The sequence below is a fragment of the Cimex lectularius genome, unplaced genomic scaffold, assembly GCF_000648675.2.
Source record: "Cimex lectularius strain Harlan isolate CLEC.00 unplaced genomic scaffold, Clec_2.1 scaffold93, whole genome shotgun sequence".
NCBI classification, from domain to species: domain Eukaryota; kingdom Metazoa; phylum Arthropoda; class Insecta; order Hemiptera; family Cimicidae; genus Cimex; species Cimex lectularius.
In genome coordinates this window covers 249,409-272,208 of record NW_019392669.1, presented here as the reverse complement: position 1 = coordinate 272,208, position 22,800 = coordinate 249,409, and the positions used below count along the sequence as shown (strand labels likewise).

The following is a 22,800-nucleotide window of genomic DNA, read 5'->3' as shown; positions in this document are numbered from 1 at the left end:
GTGGGTTTATCTCTAATTGATATTCCCAATTTAAAACATAGCATAAACAAATATTAATTGGTAAAAACAATGAAACAAATTAAGGGTAGAATTTTTTTATCGAGAAAAGGAAAAAATCAATTGGGTGGAAATGTTTGCCTGTCAGTGTATTTCTAAGTTCTGTTTTAACTGTTTGCCTGAGTTTAAGCATTTCTCGAGTTTCCAACTTTCATTCAAGATTCATAATTGGCTGAATTTGTCTCTATTGTTGTGAGAGGATCGGCCCGAGAGCCATCCCATATTTGAAACGCTTGCTTCTATTTTTACGGTCTCGGCCCAGTTTTCGGGCCCGGGTTCGCTACCTCCGTCCAATCCGCGGAGAACGGTTAATCTGTTAGAATCCGAGTTCGCGTGCAGGTTTTGGTGTAGGAGGTTTGAGGTTGGCCTGTTGGGCGGTGAAAATAAAATGGAAGTAATTCCCTTTCAAAACGATTGCGTAATCGCGCCCACGTTTTCCCAACGGGAATTTTTTTATCGAAAATATTATACAGACGATAGATCTGTAGGGTATGGAGTTATACAGATAGGTAGGTATGGATATACAACGATGTAGTGTCTCAGAAGTCACAAAAACTGACTGATGTTCCACTAAATAACAGTCATAAAAGATTTACTACATTTCTCAGAAGTCACAACAAAATTAAAAATAGGCCATTAAGATAGTTATAAAAGAGTTAAAAGATGATTCCTCAGAAGTATCCATATATAAATTGACCTAATAAAGAGCTGGTAATTACTGAGAAGACGAAAAACGATAACAACATATCACTAAATCAGCCGCATAAAAAATTTGATTTAAAAAAAAAACTTCTTAAGTCGACATTGGCGTAAAACTTTATGTTTCTCAGGAGTCACAAAAAATTAAAAATACACCAGTAAGTAACAGTTATAAAATAGCTAAAAGATAATTTCTCAGAAGACATAAAAAATTAATTGACTGAGAAGCCAAAAAAGGATAAAAACATCGCCAAATCAGCATCAGAAAAATGATGATTTCTCACGAGATAAAAAGGGGCGAAAACATTTCCTTAAGCCAACATTAGCGCAAAACGTTCCCATAATTTCTCAGAACTCACAAAAAAATTAAAAACCCACCAGTACGTAACTTGGTTATAAAAGAGTTAAAAGAAGTTAAAAGTTCAAAGAGTTAAGTTAAATAATTTCTCAGAAGATGCAAAAAATTAAATGACCTAATTGACTGAGAAGTCAAAAAAGTATAAAAACATCTCCAAATCAGCATTAGAAAAAATGATTTTTCGTGAGATAAAAAAACGGCGAAAACTTTTCCTTAAGTCAACATTGGCGTAAAACGTTCTCATAATTTCTCAGAAGTCACAAAATAATTAAAAAACACCAGTACGTAACTTGGTTATAAAAGAGTTAAAACATAATTTCTCAGAAGACGGAAAAAATTAATTGACCTAATTGACTGAGAAGTAAAAAAAAATGATAAAAAGATCGCCAAATCAGCATCAGAAAAATGATGATTTCTTGCGAGATAAAAGATGATTTCTCGCGAGATAAAAAAGCGCGAATACATTTCCTTAAGTCAACATTGGCGTAAAACGTTCTCATAATTTTTCAGAAGACACAAAAAATTAAATGACCTAATTGATTGAGATGCTAAAAAAAGATAAAAAGATCGCCAAATCAGCATCAGAAAATTATGATTTCTCGTGAGACAAAAAAGCGCGAAAACATTTCCTTAAGGACAACATTGGCATGAAACTGAATTCTCAGACGTCTGTTCCTCAGTTCCTCACTGAAGATTGCGCAATGTCGAAACGCGTTTGAACAATTCAAAAACCGGCGAATGCCTCTGTGCCGGTTCAGCATGTAACCACTAACACAGTTATAAAAGAGTTATGATAATTTGCCAGAAGTCACTAAAATTGTAGGGATTTTTTTTTAAGAAGTCGGGTAAAGTTCTGATAATTAATCATCGTACGACACAATTTGACTCAAAAATAATCACATCAATTTAACAGCTGTGTTAATAACGTTGACACGGTTTGATGAATCAGTAAGCTAACGGATTAGTTAGGTTTAGTTTTAAACAAACATTTATATTTTTGCGGAAAACATTTTGTTCAAGTTTAGTCTCACGTAAGAAAACAATCCTAATTTTACAATTTATAAATATAAAAAAATTATCTCTTATTATTTTATATAATTTGCTGATATAAAGTGCAGAATGACAGCGTAGACATTTTGACTACGATTATTGTTTCCATGTTATCAGTTCTTCCTGGAACTGATTTTTTCCTTCCCAGCAAGGGAAACTATAACTTTTATTCTTCCCTTATCAACATCTCTTCCTGGCATCTCATAAAGGAAGTCGCAAAACAAAAATTCGAAGCTGTGAAAGAAGTCTTGATTATACTGTTTCATTGATAATTCAAGTTTTAGATGGTTTTTTTCATATTCAGTCGAGTATTTAAACACTATTTCCATTTTATGGATAAATATAATTAGCTTGCACATCCGGTTCTTTTTTGCTTGTAGTAGCGGGAATAGCGATGGATTTAAAAATTAGAATTACGTCAACGTATACGCGTTTTTCACGTAGGTGGGGCAACGTTCGTGGGTGATTTTACTTTTTTTCCGTAGAGATTAATGGCGTAAATATTTTCCCGCGAACCTGGCTTGTGTCGCTTTTTATTTTTGGAAAAAGGACTAAATCGAATCCTTGACCTTTTCTTTGAGTGTGCAAATCGGCATCACGCGAGGGTTCGGCGGGCTTGCCTTCCGCCGTCCGTACGGCGCTTCACTGTCCGGATCGATCTGTTGTGCTTCGTTACCACCACGACAATCCGATTCGGGCAATTGCACATTTTAATTGGTGTTTTTCAGTAACTGTCTTCGCGTGCACTTAACAGCGATTTAAAAAAATCCCCGAGCTTAAAATAACCGGCTCCGTTCTTCGCTCTCCATCCTCAAACAACAAACCTAGGCCTTGTTTAAAAATTTTTCTTCTCCCTGCAGCTCCCATTATGAGAGAAGTGACTTCGAGGAGGACGGACGCCCTGATCAGGCACACGATGATGCAGTCTGCATCCGAAGACGAAGAGGGCAGGGCAGGTAAATCAAGAAACGAAATAATTTATATTTCAACAGCTACAGTTGGAAATTAAGGAAATGTTTTCTACACCTGAATTGTTTTTACCTTTTTGAGAGAATTCCAGAGAAATTCACTGTTTTTGTGGTTTTCGCCTCATAATAATAAACAGAATTATCGGGTGAAAGCTACCTTTGAGGAATTTAGTGGTCTCACCTTCTAGAAAATCTTATTCCTATCAAAAACATCACAGAATATATCTGAAATCAAGGATTCACTAATTTAAGTTTATCATGTCTCTAAAGAATCGAATAAAAAAATTTATCCGAGTTGTCTCTCAATTTCAGATTCTTTAAGTGGCATAAAAAATCGACATAGCCAAAAAGACATTCCATAGCAAACAAAATACTACTACAGAATTTCTATAAGAAAATAAATTCATTTTTGTACAAATACTTTGTAAAATATGTTTTAAAAATGTTAAAAGTTCATTGCTAACAGCTTACTCCCAGAAGTTAAAAATAAAAACAATACCTTACTAGTTTCTTAAATATGTCAGGAAATAACAACTCAGGCAAAACAGTCTAGGTGAATCAGTTTGGAAAAATATCCTAGAAAGGGAGAAATGCGTATAGCTATGTCGCTGTCATCCCAAATACCCGAAAAACACAAGAAAAATTGGTAAAACTGGCAGAGGCATTTTCTAAATAACCCAACAAGGACACGTCCAGGTGGGCCAAGGATTTGGACCAAACTTTTACTTACTCCAAAATATCGGACCGTACCCGTCACATTTTGTGAATATGTCCTGGTTGCGCAAAAAAAAAAAAAAAAGGAAAAACGTATGGCCGTTTTAGGCCGGTTTTCTTAAATAACCCAGCAAAAAGCTTTTCAGAAGAGAAAAACCTTTGGCTGAGAACGAAAAAACCGTAGGACCTGATCTGTTTTTCCTTAATGTCCAAAAAAATTGTTAAAACCTTTGGCTGAGAACGAAAAATCCGTAGGACCTGATCTGTTTTTCCTTAATGTCCAAAAAAATTGTTAAAACCTTTGGCTGAGAAAGAAAAAGCCGTTGGACCTGATCTGTTTTTCCTTAGTGTCCAAAAAATTGAAAAAAAAAAACGACTGAGAAAGAAAAAACCGTTGGACTTGATCTGTTTTTCCTTAATGTCTAAAAAAATTGAAAAAACTTAAACTGAGAAAGAAAAAACCCTTGGACCTAATCTGTTTTTTCTTAATATCTAAAAAAATTGAAAAAAAAACTTTGACTGAGAAAGAAAAAAACCCTTGGAGCTGATCTGTTTTGCCTTAATATCAAAGAAAATCGAAAGAACCCTTGGCTCAGAAAGAAAAAAACCATTGGACCTGATCTGTTTTGCCTTAATGTCCAAGGAAATTTTAGAAAACTTTGGCTAGGAAAGTATGGTTTGACTCCGGCGATATAAACACTATAGAGGGTCCAGGCACACGACCTTGTGGTACTCCCACGACCGGAGCAATAGTTAGAGTAATCTGATTCTTCTTAGTCCGAAAAGAACTGCTCTGATAAATAAGACGGGGTTACTTAGCGGTTACTTGATAGGACTCGCTGTGTTTGTAGGAGACTTCTACAAAGGTTTCTATACAATATTCTTTGTGCTTGTGGGAGGAAGATATGTAGCCTACAACGCGAGACACTTTCTGGACTCTGGAGTAATGACAGCAAAAGCTAGACTGATGATCTGGGAGAACGTTAGAAGCGAATGGTCACATCCTTTTAAGAAGTACCTTTTCAAAATTTTGAATATGATGGGGAGTGAGCTAAACATTATGATGAGTTTTTTAGTTAGTTTGCCAGTTTTGAGCAAGACAATTGTGTTCGAACATTTATATAATAAAAGCATATAACTAATTTAGTATTCAGGTCGCTGATGGATAGTTTATGAAAAGCTGAAACTTTTGACAAATTTGTCAGAACAATCAATCTATTCAACGGCTAAACGTGAACCAATTTCTCGTTAAACGTCCGGCCGCGTTGGGTATTCGAGGAATCTTCCAGCCGGCTTCTAATGTGTGCTGGAGTCAGAATTGCGCCAGGCACGTCTGGCCAATTGGCGCGAACGCGAGGTCAGGGCTTCAATTAGAAAAGGTGAACCAGCTAACAACACCGACAACGCAAAACCTCTTCAAATCTCTCGCAATGGTGTTTCCACGGCTGGGGAAAATTACAGCGAGCCGTATGAAAAATTACTGCCCGCCGTTTGATGGGATTCTCTGAACCCCGCTGGCCGTTTGGCACGATTTACGCCTTCTCTTCTGACACAACTTGGATGCAGTTCCGCCGACGGTTTTTCCAACTCTAGCGATAAATAGCACGAGCCGGTGAAACCTTAGACGGACAAGAGACTAATCCGGAGTCCGGCGTAATTGGTGTTACGTTACAATTTACGGAAGCCGGATCGCCGACACGTGCCCTTATTTCACTGATATCAGGAGGAAAATATATGCCCGGCTTGGAACCTACAAATAATAATATAACACCCGCTTTTAGCATCAATTTAATAAAATTCTTTCAATCGGCCTTTCTCCTAAGAAAAAATAAACATAAAGAAAATCTATGTAGTCGAGTGGTCCATATATATAGTCACAAGTCCTGGTTATTTGGACTGGAGAGGCCAGATAAATTGACACAAATTGATTTTTGTGACTTCAAAAAATGTTAGTATGAAAGCAAGAAGAAACATCAAAAGTCAAAACAAAACACCGCAGTTTTCAAGAAATTACGAAAGATTTAGCGGGACTAAACGGACCAGGTTGATCGTGGTTATCACGATTACCAAGCTGCAACTACCCCTTGGCTATTTTTGTCCAATTTTTTTACGTGGATATTACAATGAGTTATACGAAGCCTCGGGGTGCCGGTTTTTTTGAAAAAAAAAATCCCATTCCAGTCGGGTGCGAATGCAGGGCCGCTGGATTCGAACTCAAGACCTTTACCTTGCAGTGACGTACGCCATGTCAACGCCTTGCGACCACCGACGCTCCCAAAACTCCGTGGCTATAAAAAAAGATTATTCCGATTAATATATCCATTTACTTACCCTTTCTGTCGATAGTCTTGGTTGAGATAAAAAAGGCAGTGTGACTAGCGGAATTCGAACGCACGACCTTTGGCTAAATACGCCGCTGCTCGACCACTTGAGCTATGGTGTCTTCGATCCCCTCAGACACAAACTCCCCATTCCAACCCCACCTTTCGAATTTTCCTTCCTTTTTGCCTTTTTTCAAATATCGTGTAATCAGGATTCGATTCTCGGCGGCATATGAAGTGGTCACGGAGAGCTGTTAATTTATTAAATCCATTATATTTCGTGGTCCGATTGACCAAAGAACTTCCTTCAATTAATTAATATTTTTATGTAAGGTAGTGGTTGAAATGGAAAAGTCAGTGTCATGAGCGGGATTCGAACCCACGACCTTCGGCTCAATACGCCGCTGCTCTCCCTAATGTATATCAAATGAGTGGGGAGTTGGTGTCGTGTGGAAGTCACGATAACTCAAGTGGGAGAGCAGCGGCGTATTTAGCCGAAGGTCTTTGGTTTGAATCCCGTTCGTGACACTGACTTTTTTATCTCAACCAAGACCTTTGATAGAAAGATTAATTAAGTGAAAGAAGTAACTTGGTCAATTGACCACCTCAAAAGAAAGTTTCTAGCTTAATTGCATAAAGCGAGGACGGAGAAACATTGGCGTCACAGTAAACGTACAGAAAGAATCATAATTAAGAAAAACACTCTGAAGTGGTTTCTTAACGTATAAAAAGCTTTTGAAGTAAAGTTAAATGACGGAAGCCCGAATGTCGAAGATACTTAGTAATCTGAGTACAAACGTTAATTCCGGATGAATACTCAAAGGTCAAAGTTGTACATAATCTAGAGAATATCGCTCCCTAAAAAAATACCATTACGTTCTTACTTTCTTTATTTTTTTCGACTTTACTGTTAAACTATACAGCCAAAAAAACTAGGTTAGAATCAGCAAATAATGATTCCTGGCCTTTTTTTAGACTTGTTGCACAAAAAAAAAAATTCTATTAATATTCTTTAAACAATATTTATTAATTGCAAATAACCCTTTTAAAGTCGACTTTTATAGTTATTGGAACATTTTTAAAGTTAAACCGGTCTAATGCCGGTTCATTGGTGAAATCTATCGTGCCCAAGCTGAACTACTTCTTGTGGGAAGGAATTTGTTCATCATCACTTAGCTTTTATTACTTTCATCTTCTTCTTAAATTTGTTACAAACTGAATGTCCTAGTCCATATTGTGGAATATTTGGGGCAGGAAGGCCAAATTAGAACATTTTTGTCATTAATTTGAAAAATTCGTTTGATCAAGCGGGGCTGCGCTGTCCCGACGATCTCTATTGATGCACAAGTAGATATCAGAAACTTTATTACGAATTAAATTATCTCCCCCCTCACTCTCACTCTCACTCTCTTTCTTTCTTTCGTTAGCTCTCTTTCTCTCTCTCTCTCTCTTTCTTTTTTTAGCTTTCTCTCTCTCTCTCTTTCTTTAGCTTTCTCTCTTCTCTTTCTTTAGCTTTCTCTCTCTCTCACTCACTCTCACTCTCTTTCTTTCTTTAGCTCTCTTTCTCTCTCTCTCTTTCTTTAGTTTTTCTCTCTCTCTCTTTCTTTAGCTTTCTCTCTCTCTCTCTTTCTTTAGCTTTCTCTCTCTCTCACTCACTCTCACTCTCTTTCTTTCTTTAGCTCTCTTTCTCTCTCTCTCTTTCTTTAGTTTTTCTCTCTCTCTTTCTTTCTTTAGCTTTCTCACTCTCACTCTCTTTCTTTCTTTCTTTAGCCCTCTTTCTCTCTCTCTCTCTCTCTCTCTTTCTTTAGCTTTCTCTCTCTCTCACTCTTTCTTTCTTTCTTTCTTTAGCTCTCTTTCTCTCTCTCTATTTCTTTCTTTAGTTTTCTCTATCTCTCTCTCTCTCTCCCTCAGTTTCATTCTCTCACTCTCTTTCTTTCTTTAGCTCTCTTTCTCACTCTTTCTTTCTTTAGCTTTCTCTCTCTCTCTTTCTTTAGCTCTCTCTCTCTCTCTCACTCTCACTCTCTTTCTTTCTTTCTTTCTTTAGCTCTCTTTCTCTCTCTCTCTTTCTTTAGCTTTCTCTCTCTCTCCCTCTCTCTCTCTCGCTCTCTCTCTCTCTCTCACTCTCACTCTCTTTCTTTCGCTCTCTTTCTCTCTCTTTCTTTCGCTTTCTCTCTATCTGTCTCTCTCCCTCTCCCTCTCCCTCTCTCACTCACCTCCCCTGTTTTTCTTCAGTCAATCTTTATCAAACCCCTCTTTCCTTCCGTCAATTGCCCTGTTTTTCCCTAACTTAATCTCCCTTTTTCTTCCTGTCTTTCTTTCTTTCACTCTCTCTCTCTTTCTTTCACTCACTCTATCACTCACCAATAACCAATTTCCCTTTTTATCTATCTCTCTGATAACTGTTTTCGCTCACTCAATCTCTATGTAAGCATTACTTATTTTTTCTCTTCCACTCAGTCTCTCTATGTTACTTCTCACTTTCTTAAATCTCCTACTCATTATTTCTCACCCTCTCGCTTTTATCTCTCTTTTTTTCTTTCTTTCTTTCTTCCCTATGCCTCCTAATCCCTATCTCCCTCAGTCCTTTCTTTCTCTCCTTCTCATTCATTCTCGCTCTCATTATCTACGTATTATCTGTGTCTTACCGGTCTCACTGTATTTTGCAATCACTCTGGGTTTACAACATAATTCAGAACCCTTCCTCCTGCCCTTCCAGTGCCGTTAGGCGCGGACTTAGCCGAGAAACAGGCTGGAGAAACTATGACACAAATTCCAGAATATTACGCGCCAACGTGTCTCTGAGTCTTTTCACTCGGCTAGCGCTATTCCAAAATAACCTTCGAGATGAAAAAATAACGAAACAGTTATCGTCTCAATTAAGGGTGTCGAAAATGGATCCCGGGTTCACACACGGATATATAAAATAATATCATTTTTAATTATTAAAGACTAGTTTAATTGTTATCAGCCCTCTTCCGGCCGTTCCCGTCCCAGTTGCCACTCCTCCCATTGTACAAGGATTATGTTTTACCGACGTTACCAACGTCTCAATCTCCGGGTTCAACGACCCTTCGAACAAATTCTAATCCGATTTTGTTTTTGTTTACAGGTAAGAGTATTTCTGTTTGTCGCTTTGAAACCGAAAGAGGGCTTAAGGTAAGTCTGACCATTTAAACAAACAACTTCAGCCAAAAACAGTATATCAAAATTGTGTTATATTTCAATGGGATTGAGCTAGACCACCATATTAAAAGACTGAAAACCTCTTTTATAATTTGTCAGTTTTTAATTAAGCAAAATATCGTACAAGCGTAGATAATCTGTCTTGATGTGAGATGGAATAAAGGAAAAACTCTGTTGACTATGGAGAAACGAGAATCGGCTTGAAAATGGCCACTGGTGACCAGATATCTCACGTTCTTAACAATGGCAGATGATTCAACTCAACCACGCAACGTTTTTACCGCACGCAACACCATTAAATAACAATATGTAACGAAAAGAAAAATAATTTCGTATTGATTTCACGTTCATTTGCTCGAACTATTGTATAAAACTAAAATTGATTGATTTAACCGAAATCTTCAAAAACCCCGGCACCCCGAGGGTTTATATAACCTCTGCTGTTGCGAACCCTCGTAAAAAAAATAATTAATTAATTTAACCGAAATCGTTAAAATAATCAGAATCTGATGTTGGAAAATTTTATTCTAGAATAGGTCGGTATTAGACAGAGGACTGTCCAGACTCATTGCATATGTACTTGTATACAAGGACCTTCACTCTCCGTCCGAAGATAATCATGGTGGCCTTCCAGTTGTCAGTGAGTACCTCACGTCCCTTTTTAAAATAAGATGGGATGTGTTCACACTGAATCGGTCCGTTTTCGAACGGGCTTGTACGTGTCCACTTTGCCGTCGAGAGAGTATTTGCCTTAATTGCACAATCCTCGGTCCTGCCGTGAATTCCGCCTCTTCCAAAGAGAGATCTTTCACGATTGCAAAAATTGTTTGAACTTCTAAACGGTTTTGACACGAGGTTCCGCACGCAATAATCCTGGCAGGTTTGTACGTGCAAGCAACGCCTGAAAGAGGACAGAAAAGAAGTGGAAAAGATAGAATGAGTATAGGAAATAGAACTAGTCTATACGGAGATAGAGAGCAAAACAGATAGAGAGGAGTGAAAGTGAGACATAGAGAAAGAAATAGAGCAATATATCAAATAAAAGAGAAAGGAAAAATGGAATCCAGTATCCACATGACAGAAAGTGAGATTGAATGAAGAAAAGAATGAGCGAGAGAGTGAGGGAAAAAGGGACAGATATAAATAGAATAAGTTAAATAGCGCTAGATTGATAAGGGAAATAGAGAGAGAGTGAGAGAAAGAGTCAGGCAGACAGACAGAGACGGGAGGGGGAGAAAGTGAAAAATGAAAGAAAGAGAGTTGGAGTTTAGAACGACAGAAAAAGAGAAGGGAGTAAGAGAGAGAGGGATAGTGTGGGAAAGAGAGAGGTAGAGAAGAGAAGAGGAGGGAGAAGAATGGAACAAGGAAAAGATAGTAAAGAGTAGGAACGACACAAAAAGGATACAGGAGTGAGTTAGAGAGCTGTTAAAAGATAGCAGAAGAGTGAGAGAGAAAGAGAGAGAATAGAGAAATAAAAGAGAGTTGGAGAGTAGGAAAGACATAGAGCTATAGTGAGTGATAAAGAGTGGTTAAGAGAGAGCAGGAGAGCGAGGGAAAAATATAATAGAGATACGAAAGTAAATAAGATAGTTAAGAGTAGGAACGACAGAAAGAGAGAGAGAGAAGAGAGGAATGGAAGTAGGAAAAGATAGTAGAGAGTAGGAGTAGGAACGGCACAAAAAAGAGAGAGTGAGTGATAAAGATTGGTTAAGAGAGAGCAGGATAGTGAGGGAAAGAAAAAATAGAGAAATGAAAGTAAATAACATAGTTAAGAGTAGGAATGACAGAGAGAGAGAGAGAGAGAGAGAGAGAGAGAGAGAGAGAGAGAGAGAGAGAGAGATAGAGAGATAGAGGGACTGTGAGGGAAAGAGAGTAGGAGGGAAGTGAAAGAAAGTGACTTGGAGAGTAGGAACGACAAAAAAGGGAGACAGGAGTGAGATAGAGAGCTGATANAGCATTTCAAATAAAATTAAAAACTCTCCTTTTAACTCTCTCTCTCTCTCACTCTCTCTTTCTCTCTCTCTTTCTCTATATATATATATATATCTTTCTTTCTTTCTTTTCTTAACCCCTTTATAACTTTATAATACCCGACCTTCTCCGTTGAGAGGTTCTGTATCAGTATATTAAACAAGTTTGTTTAAACCTAAAGTTTCTATATTGTGTACAACATTGTATAAATTCATATTACATCTAGTACACGGCCCTGAAGATGATCTCAATAAAGATCGAAACGTTCACACGATAAAGAAAATGTTTTTCTAATCCCACATCCCACCAAACCGCATCTCACGATCTCTAAATAATAATAAACAACAATTTTGAGAATAATGTATAAAAAATAAAAATAAAGTACCCACCTTTATTGTCGCCGGTTTTGTTTAATTTCCGGTTTGTCACTCGACATGTTCCTTTTACAATGTTTGACATTCAGAACATGGACATCCTCCAGTTTCGTTTATGTTATGTTTTATATATAATATCCTGTAGTCAGAGAGAATGGGGAAAATTTCAATAAAATCGCTCATTTCCGGTCGGTGAAGGAACTATTGCCACTTTTTCTCTGCTGTATCAATCTATAAACGAACAACCTGTCTGCTAAAAATTTTGTATAATGTACGATACTATTTAGACCCTTCATCCGTTTGCTCGAAGTCATCATCGAAGGCACGTATTACAGGATACATTATTATTAACGTTATTAACGTTTCACCTTCGAAAAGCGTCGCCTTTGCCGAGGTTGTCAGGCCAAATAATCGCCCGACAAGCGATACCGGCCGCAAATGGTGACATACTAAAACAAAGGACTTTCAACAAGGTCTTATATTTTGAAAAACCTACGTAGAAAAAGTCGACCTTTTTTCCATTTGTACAAACACCGGCACCAAGAGAAATAGTTAAACTATGATTACACCCTTACGATCTTGTTAAGCTATCAAGCCTGTTCTTTATATAGTTTAGCTTGAATTACTTTGCTTTAACCCTAGGTTAGCACGATTTAGCTATATTATGTTCTAAGGACTAACAGTACTATTTTAAAATTGGCTAGGTTGACCTCATGATTTACTCAGTTACACTGATAGAAAACACAGCGCGACCTTGTCTATTGTCCTCCTCTTACAATTAGTCGTGCAAAGCTGATTTTGTTTTCGCTTTCATCAATAAACAAAAGAATCTTTGAAAAAAGAAGTTTCAACCTTGAGGTTACCTCGAGAGCACTCCAAATTTTGCTATCTTCTTGGTTCACTTGTTAGCTCTTTAGGGGACAGGTTTATTTTTAAGATTTTGGGTTCTTCTCCGTTATTTTACCTTAAGAAACAGTTTTTGAATATTTTGAATTGCTGGAGTGTCGAAGTCTATATTTTAACCAACCCTAACAGAAATGCCTTTTAGGATGTTTATGACTTCCCATGATCCAGAGAAGCGACATTCCATGATTATCGTTTAACTCGGTATTTTAAGATTTCATGACTTAACCAGCATAGTCAAAATCGGCAGACCAACCTGACGGGGCCAAATGCTAACTGACAGACCACGGGTGGACAGACGGCGATGATGTTGATTAGAAATTACTGAACCTAAGTTAATTTGTACTATTCGCCATATTCGATAGTTGATGCGTTTAGTCGTCTGTATTTGTTATTTAAGAAAGAGAAAATGTCAATACGAACCGAAACCAAAACAACCACCGACTAGGAGCTCTAGGTTAGTAGTTTTTTCAGTCTCCAATGGTTAGTCTGTGCCTGCCTCCGAATTTCTAATACGTACCAAAATTTTGTCTGGCGTGTCCGACAACACAATAGTGAGGATAGGCTGATCAAATTTGTTGAAAATGATGATGAAATTTGTTGAACCAAGCTGCCGATGGTTTATTATCCTTCAACCTTATGAAGACCAATAGTTTTAACCATTTTCAGTAGGTCGTCAGTGCGCTTTTTGATACGTACATGCTCTTAATAAATGACAAGTAATAAAATGCGTCTTACAAACTAAAAAGGGATGATGTCCGGGCCAGGATGTTAAGAAAGGATCAAACTACAATTTCTACGATGATACACCTGTTTGGTAATTTAAGGTCATCTTTGTCCTCTTATGGCCATTTTGATCTGATCAAGGCATATCGCAATCTTCAGCGGTTGGTCTGTGTGCTTCTCTGTACAAACCGTTTTATAAATTATTAATTGTTTCGGAAAGATCAAAACCGCCAGGAAGGCAGTAATTTTATAGTTATTGCCGTCTTCAGTCTGTGCGTTTCTTAGTGTCTATATGTCTATCAACATAACTATAATCGCGAGGAGATGCACCAAAATGATCAGACCAAGTGGTGAGTGGTTCATTGCCCTTCAGACCTTAAAAACCACACTAGAGTAATTTCATAGTGCTATTTATCATGTACTCTCCCACTCAATAGAAGGCAAGTGATGAAAAGAGTCTGAGATAGACTGCCTGTACTAGGGAGGACAGGCAGAAAAGGTCTATCATAAAATACCATTGTTGAACCGGCACACGGGCCCTATTGGGTCTGTCTTCACCCGCGAGTTCAGTAGTGCCCGTGTACCCCTTCAACATAAGTTCACCAACTGGCACACCAAACCCCCCCCATCATCTACTATAAAATACCATTAGTACAATTTCGAGTAGACAATAGTTACTTTGTGTTAAAATAAAGATTCGATTAAAGAAATATAGCTAGTTTATTGATCTGATTGAGAAAAAACCTGCTGGCCATCGTCGGGTTCTTTCACCTTGTGTCAAAACATCCGTCGACATAAAATATCTCAAACAGCTCGAGATGAGGGCTGTTACAGTCCCGCATATCTCACCAGGGCGTTACCACCGACCTAATGTTGATCTTTAATTGATGGAAACGTTTCGGTTTTAAACGAAGAGTTTTTACTAAAAACAAATACGAGTTACGATGTGTTTTCTTTTCTATGAGGACTTTTAAAAATACTCAAAATACAAAAAACCCACGGCACGAATTTAAATATGTAACCAGTTTTATTTGTTGTGTTTCTGACGTTCAGAAATTAACAGGGGCAGAATGAGGTCAGCCCGTTGATAATCACACGCCCACTCCGATTGTCAACCGTGGTGAGATTGCGAAATATGCCTAAACGCGGCCAAATTTCCAGATAGTCATTCAATGGCCAGATTTTGGCCAAAATTAAAAATAATATATAAATCTTGAGTAGTTTCATTAAATAGTATATAAATAATACCTAGGTTCTTAAATATATAATCAAAATTGTTCACTTGTACCTCAAAATCAGAATTTTTCGATTTTCACCAGGCGTCCCTCAAGGCGAGATCCTAGCCTCTACATTGTTTTTCATTTACAATCTAAATTCTGCTAATGAGCTTTGTACGATAATATCGTAAAGAATATTTAATGATTAACTTAAAATAATCAAACGTTTCTCCATTAGTTAGAAGTTAATTAACACACAACCGCAAAGATGGAATAGTTTTTACGGTAACAGAAAATGATATATTTCGTGTTTCCCTCTATAACCTTCAGCAGGCGTTCTCCAATGATCAATCCTGAGTACTACATTGTTTTCCATTTTTACACTAAGTTCCGTCAGCTGGTTTTGACCACAAATGGCATTACAAATTGATTAACTGGAAGGAATGAAACTTTTCTGATTCACATGGAATTTACAAATTAACATATCTATTTCAAACAAATCTATTTGAAGATGAAATTTTACTCCGTCAAAAGGAAGTTACTAATTCAAATAGGTACTAAAATATCATGAAATATTCAATGGAACGCTTTTTGGTTAATTCTAGATGGTAAATGAAAAAGAGATATTGTTGATTGATCCTTGGACTCATATTGTTCTCCATTTTCTATACTTTCTATACAGGTACTTTTCTATCAATTTCCTTACTTAGGGCCGCATATCTACTGAAAATGAGTTATTTTTGTGTTGCCGTTTAATACTTAGCAGTCGTTCCCTAAGGCTCGATCCTGGACCCTACATTTTTCTTCATTTTCCGTCCAACTTCTGTGAACTTTTCTTTACGCCAGTGTCATATGGGGTATTAAGTATGGAATCGAAAGAGTCGAATGTTTCTGCATTGGTATTAACATGCCTAAAACCCTATACCTACGAAATGCAGGTCGAGAAACACTTTTTGAACTTGAATCGAAACATACCGGAAAATGGGATATTTTCATGTTCCCTCCATAGCTCCCCTTCGGCGTCCCACACGGTTCGATTCTGGGTCGTGCATTTTTCTCCATATTCTATCCAAGTTCTGCCAGTCGGCGTTGCACGCTGATATCAATTAGATTATTAATGATCAACTCGAAAGAATCGAGCGTTTCTGGATCAGATGGAAGTTACAAATTAACCTCCTTAAAACCGTAGATTTGCCGGAAAATGAGGTGAGTTGAACATTTTTGAGTTAGTTCTAATACTACTTTTTATTTACTTACTCATACTTTTTTTATTTACACATACTTGAAAAGAGATATTTTGGATTTTCACCAAAAACCACCCTCAGTTCTCCAACTTTCGTACCACATTGGTCTCCATTTTCTATCCAGGCTCTTTTCTATAAATTGAACATTTTTGAGATAGATAGAATCAATAGATTGTACATTTTTGACTTAGTTTTAATAATTTACTTACTCAAATAGTTTACTTTTTATTTACTTACTCATACTTTTTTTTTACTTACTTTTACTAGAAACGAGATATATTTGATTTTCACCAAAACCTCCCTCAAGGCTCGATCCTGGGTCTCACATTGTTCTCCATTTTCTGCCCAGGTTCTTTTCAGTCAATTGAACATTTTTGGAGATAGATAGAATCAATAGATGGAACATTTTTGAGTTCGTTTTAATATCGTTTAAATACTTGAAAAGAGATATTTTTGATTTTTACCAAAAACCCTCCCTCAAAGCTCGATCCTTGGTCCCACATTGTTCTCCATTTTCTCCACGTTGTTTTGGAAATTACCAATTTATTTATCTTGAACTGCATATCTACCAGAAATAGCGGTAGTGGATTTTTGGTAAGTCTAAGACTGTAGCTTGCCTAAAATAGTTCGTGTTTTTCAAAATAACTCTCACGAGGTGTCCCACAAGTGTCGATCCAGGGTTTCTAATTCATTTTCAGTATAAATTCTTCCAACTGGTCGTTGAAACCGACCTGAGGATGAATTCCAAATCAAACTTCAATAGGCATATTAATTCGATACTACATTTTTCCGTAGGTACGAAGGGAATTTGGTTCCTCTCCTAACAAATAAAAAAAAATTCAAGTGATAGCCCGTGATGCTATTAAATCTGACCCTTTGCCAGATGTTCAGCAATAGTCGAGTTGCGTAAACTCACAAACATGTGATTATGAAGGGCTTAACTAAAGACTAAATGAAAAAGAATGGCTACAAACATTTTTATAAATGTATTCTTTCGTCCACATTGGTTAAGGATAATAAGCTCCAAATTTACCTCATTAAAATCAAACTGCTAACTGGTTCGTCCAACGGGGTACTTTCATCCGAACCGGCTGTTATTGTTCATTTATGTTTTGATCTTTTGTTTCGTTTCTTTGCTTCTATATGGTTATTAAGTTTCATGTTTTACGGAATGATATTGCAGTGTTATTGCCACGTCTTTCCAAATCACACGTCATCCGTGGATTTGATACACGAAGGAAGAAAGTGAAAAGCCTAACGTGCTTTACCATATCACGATTCAAGTCAGGTGAGAGGAAGTCAGATCCCCTTTATCGATTTACATTTCTTTCTCAGAAAAACGTGTTTCGACAATATAATCTCATAAAGGATAAAACAGAAACCTCGGGATTCCAGAAGTCAATTAAGAGCGGGAGCTGATGGCCTAACGGTCGCTGGAATCTGTCGTACTACCGTCCTCCGGGATAAACGGCAGTTAACTGGACTTTTTGTTTTGCCGTGCCACTAACGACTTTAGGGGGCTTTTTCTTAACAACGTCAATTATACATTCTTCGTGTTTTTTTCTATTCCAAAGGTTTTTAAATGGAGGGAGAACATCCGTGAGAGTCGTTCTTCTGCAATAACCTGGTAGTCACAATTTATTAATCTGTTTATTATTATGTTGTATTTCGTCTTTATTACAAATGCAGAATGTGCGTTAGCATAAAGTAACTTGACTTGAGCATGTAGATAATCGAGACGACTCTCAGGGCACATTTGCATATTTATGTCATACATCATCCCAAGGATCTTTCTTTTAGGGGAAAAAACAAGCGTTACGCCCGGATTTCAATTATTTACAGGCATCCAGTGAATCTGTAAAAACAAACCCCTGATCGTCCGATTACGACCCCTGGGGGGTGGAAAACACCCCTCGTCAGGACCTCGTGTCGTTTAAAACACAACAGGTTGCTTGAATCGTTAATAAAAGTCAAATTTGCATCGGTTCTAGTGCCAAAAAGTAGGGAAACATTTTCTATCCGATTATTGTAATAAAATCCGATAGGTTTAATGACCTTAAATACGATCTGAAATGGAAATTTCTATACATTTTGTTAAAACTGTGAAGCTCTTAATTTTTTATCTGATCTGCGAGTCGGTGAATACACGTTGAACTGGTACTTCTCACTGAAGATGACGTTAAGTTGTAATATCAAATCAAATAAACTAGTTTTCGTGGTCCGCTTGACCAATTAATATCTTTCAATTAATTAAGGTTTTTAGTTGTGATAAAAAAGTCAGTGGGACGAGCGGGATTCGAACCCACGATCTTCGGCTAGATACGCCGCTGCTCTACCACTTGAGCTATCGTGACTTCGATCCACTCGGACACCAACTTCCCATCTCAACCCCACCTTTTGAATTTTCTCTTCTTCTTGCCATTTTTTAAATGTCGTGTAATCTATTTGATTCTCGGCGACAAGTGAAATGGCCACGAAGAGCTTTAGTGAAGATATACTTCATTTTAACTTATTAAATTCACTAGTTTTCGTGGTCCACTTAACGTTTTTCAATTAATTCATCTTTATATAATGCATTGGTTGAGATAAATTTATAAGAGAAAGATTTATAAAAAAGTTGACAGTGTTTTTCCCTCCGTCCCACGTTTGGGCAACACTGGGGGCAAAACTGGTTGCCAAAAAATGAGTGAGCGTGTTAGAGAGAAAGTCTGACTTTGATAACAATCCTTGGTTTTGAATATGTCGCTATATTTTCTAACTTTGTCGGTACAAAAATCATTAAAAAAGTATAACAAATTGGTACAGGGTTTTTGTTAAATCAAAAAGTCGGCCTGTTAATTTACCAATTTGAGCTTGTTTTGCAAGAGCCAGGTTTATCGAGTTTTAGTCTTGTTTTATTTGCTGTAAACTGCTTTGATTTTTGTCCAAACGGAAAGATTTTTATTCTTCTTCTGGATTCCTCAAGTTGGAGATGGAAGTTAGTGTCCGAGTGGATCGAAGTCACTATAGCTCAAGTGGTAGAGCAGCGGCGTATCAAGCCGAAGGTCGTGGGTTCGAATCCCGCTCGTTACACTGACTTTTTTATCTCAACTAAAAACCTTAATTAATTGTAATATCAAATTTCTTTTTACTAAAATTGTCCCCCTAACACAAAAATTTATAAACAAATCAAATTGATCGATAAAGATCAGAGAAATATATTATCTCTGCTATTTATTTATTTATGTTTTTTTATTTTTTTAACGACTTTGTACCACTTTATGAATAGAAAGCAGTCAGTTCTTATTCCGAGGAGAGAGCTTTAATAAAGAAAACGCGCCCGAAAGGCGAGATCAAGCGGACCCAAATCCGATATAAATACACAAAACAAACGTGGAAGCTAAAAGAAATTTTATTTTGTATCAATATTACCTTCGATGTTATTACAATTACACATCATTAATCCGAAGCGTATGAAATGTCACTAGGTAACCTTATCGACTTGTCATTGACACTTTCTATTCGTATTAAAAACATAAGCGGTTCGAAATTTATCATCTCGAATTTTTTTTAATGCGGTGTTTAATAATTCACTTTTTCTTGCAGTATTTTCTTAAACCAGGCCTTACTTTATTAGTCACACTTTTCAAGGTTTAATGTAGGTAATTAAATGTTTTTATTGCTCCTTCTAATTTCGTGATTTTTAACTTTCGATCGACGTCTTAGAGCGTTAAGCGCTAAAAATTGCTTTCCCTCTTAAAAATCCCATGTAGGTCTCCAAAACCTATAAAGATTTCGCTACAATAAAATAATTATTTAATTAAGTAAAATAATTAACTTAACGGTTGAATTGTTTCTGGCGTCTATGTAAAAAATCTACAATTTTTTCATGGCATCCAGCATCTATCACGATTATATCATTATAAAAATCCTAGTCAGTAATGATATTACATTTATATTTAGGGTAGAAACATGTAGTTGAAAAACAAAATCAATATTAATCAATTAATTTTACATAGTTTTTTCGAAATGAAAATTTTTTTTCACAGGCGGGATTCGAACCCACGACTTTCGACCCAATATGCCGCTGCTCTACCACTTGACCTATCGTGACTTCGATCGCCCATGACACTTCTAATTTCGACTCCCCGATTTTATTCCAATTGTAATGTAGTACAATCGTTAATAAAAAAAAGTGTATCTAGTTTGTGGCATGGGCGATCGAATTCACGGTAGCTCATGTGGTTGAGCTGGTATTGAGCGGTATTGAACCGAAAGTCGTTGGTTCGAATCCCGCCTGTGACACAAATTTTTCATTTCGAAAAAATTGTATATAATTAATTGAATATTTATATAATCAAATAGAAGCTGGAAAAAAAATTAAAAATTTTAGAAAAAATCAATATTGTTAAGCCTAACAAAAATATATTTTTCAGTTCACTTTGGAATTAATTAAACATGAGAAAATTATTTTTTTAAAGCTAATTTTGTCAGTAAAAACAAGTCTCCAGATCCTCGTCGTGTTAATCTCTCAGATGTCAGCATTTTGCCATCTTCATTTTTGGGTCTGTGCAATTTCTGTGAAATCAAGCCTCTCTTGTCATGAGGTGGTTATCTGGCCAGCGTTTGGTAGCCAAATCCCGCGACCAGAAAGAAAACAGTGAGTAAGTCTTCCTTGAATACATTTACAAATGTTTTGTGGTTTAAGATGCCATGTGGCTGAAGTTTAGGTATCTCCGTTCATCCTATCCCGCAGAGACCCAAATAAGTAAGCAACCTCACGTCTACACTTTGTCACTTTCAATATCTTTGAATATGATTGTCCCAAAAAGAAAGGTTTTTAATAGTTTAATAGTAAATTTATATTATCTATCTGTTCGTCTAATTTATGTAACGCTTATCTAGTCTAGAAGTAATCTGCGAGATGATAAGGTACGTTGTAGCTATTGTAGGTTGGTTGTTGTAGTAATTTTTTCTCTTGTTCCTTGTGAATGTTCTGTTTATTGACAACAGACTAAAACATGGAAGATCAGGACGACTGAATTAAGTTTGGATTACCTTCACTGTTTGGTCTAACTGTTTCTTCCTGTTGTTATATAATGGAAAAATGCTTCAGAGCAACAGAGCTTGGCTAGGCAGACCGACGTGATAGGTTGTAATTAATTGATATTATAACAATTTTTCCGTTGGACAAAAAGCTACTAAGTCCGGAAAATGAGCGTACTTGAATAGTGTATTTTAGCTTGCTCATCTCCTATAATTTCGGTTCATTTGTCCCCGCTGTTTTGGTCTGCTAAGTGCGTGTCGGGCACACGAACACAATTGATAGGTTCTTTTTTTTAAATATATAAAGTGATAAGACCACAAAAATTTCACTTCGTTTTCCCTCTTTTAATGGCCCGTTCTTTGTCTTTAGGTTCTTTTTGTATTTCGACACGCCAAAACAGCAAGTCTATGCAGACCAGATCGATTTTGTAGCCCATTTTTTAATTGATAGATTTTTTCATGTCAAATTGGTTATTTTATTTGTTTCGCTTATTGCATCAAAGAATGCAGTGTAAAAATCAACAAAATTTAAAAAAAGTCTTAATTAAATAAGAGGCTTTTGGTATATTAATATATTTGTGCAATCATCTCATCAACAGAGTAAATTAATTTATCAGGTGTTTATGTAATATAATTAAATTAAAATTTTACAATAAATTTGTTTAACAGGTACACACACAATTTTAAAAACAATTTATTCTTGACACGAAACTCCTATTTTACGTCAAAATTTAGGATTACGTATATTTACGCCACGGCATTTGTACAAACAAACTATTTATTCCTAGATTTATTTTCTTCAAAGTTTCTACTTCACGGAATGTTTCGACGTACTTAGATTTTCCTAAGTCCGAAGCATTTACATTCGAATCGACGTCGCGAATGGCATTCTTCGACTGAAAGCCCCTCTTTTAAAGAATATATTTACTTTTCTAAAAATACATTTTCCCCGGTCTTGTGAGTTATTTAGATTTACCCAGTTCCTGATGTACATTCGGCAATAAAAATGGCACCTTTATGCATATTTTGTATAGGTTCGCCAGCGTTGTAAAACTTCCAGAATGTTTTTAAAATTTTAAATAACACATTATTTAGTTTTGCTTCAATACAATTATTGAATGGTAAGGTTATGACCTTTTTTTTATAAATATGAGGCGAAATGTGACACTCCTTATCTTTAAACAAAAAGAAACATTGGCAATCACACGTAATAGATTGGCAGTAGTCAATTAACGCTATATCATAGTCAATTGGCCAGATCAAACGTTACTTTGTTCTTTAAAGTTCACCCAGTTCGTAATGTTGTCCGTCTTAGATATGTCCCAGAACCAAACTTTTATGGCCTCCTTCGTAAAATTTAATCTCTACTGTCTAGTAGACGGTATGTCCAGGTCAATTTTCTACCATTTATCTAACGGTCTGATTTGTCTTTTTTTTCAAGAATTTTCAAGTGAGTCCTAACAGATTGGAAAAAATATTCAACGGGCTTTAGGTGTAATGTGGTTCTTCTAAACTCGAATTACAGGACCCAACCCTTTATATTTAAAATAAAAAAAAAAGAATGGGTTCTACTGAAAACCTATAGGCTACACCAGTGGTCGGCAACTCGTCATCCAAAAGAGCCAAATATAATCAAAAATACAAAATTGAAGTTAATTCAAAGATCGTGGTCCGCTTGACCAATTAATTAAGGTTTTTAGTTGAGATAAAAAAGTCAGTGTCATGAGCCCTTCGGCTTGATACCACTTGAGCTATCGTGACTTCGACCACACGTACCCCAACTCTCCTTCTCAACCTACAACCGTTCGAATTTTCCCTCCTTTTTGCCATTTTTTATCGCAACTAAAAACCTTAATTAATTTATTCAAACAGCCATTTTTTAAACTTAAGCTTTGCTTTAGTCGACATTTTTATGGAAATCATTAGAATTAAAAGTACACTCTCGAGCTTGCCTTTGCTGAATATTTCTTAGTTTAACTAACGGTACATT

At 36.5% G+C, this 22,800-nt stretch overlaps 1 protein-coding gene across 13 annotated transcripts in view; it reads left to right on the top strand.

The window, feature by feature from the left end:
- The window catches only part of LOC106672093 (probable Ras GTPase-activating protein), a 588,817-nt gene that overhangs the window by 357,910 nt on the left and 208,107 nt on the right, over positions 1 to 22,800 (top strand). Inside the window, exon 2 of one of the 13 annotated variants that reach the window (XM_014403235.2) lies at positions 3,025 to 3,120. The exons of the other annotated variants lie outside the window; for them this stretch is intronic. Within the exon in view, the coding sequence (XP_014258721.1) occupies positions 3,025 to 3,120 (96 nt within the window). The remainder of the gene's footprint in view (positions 1 to 3,024; positions 3,121 to 22,800) is intronic. 13 annotated transcript variants of the gene reach the window in all.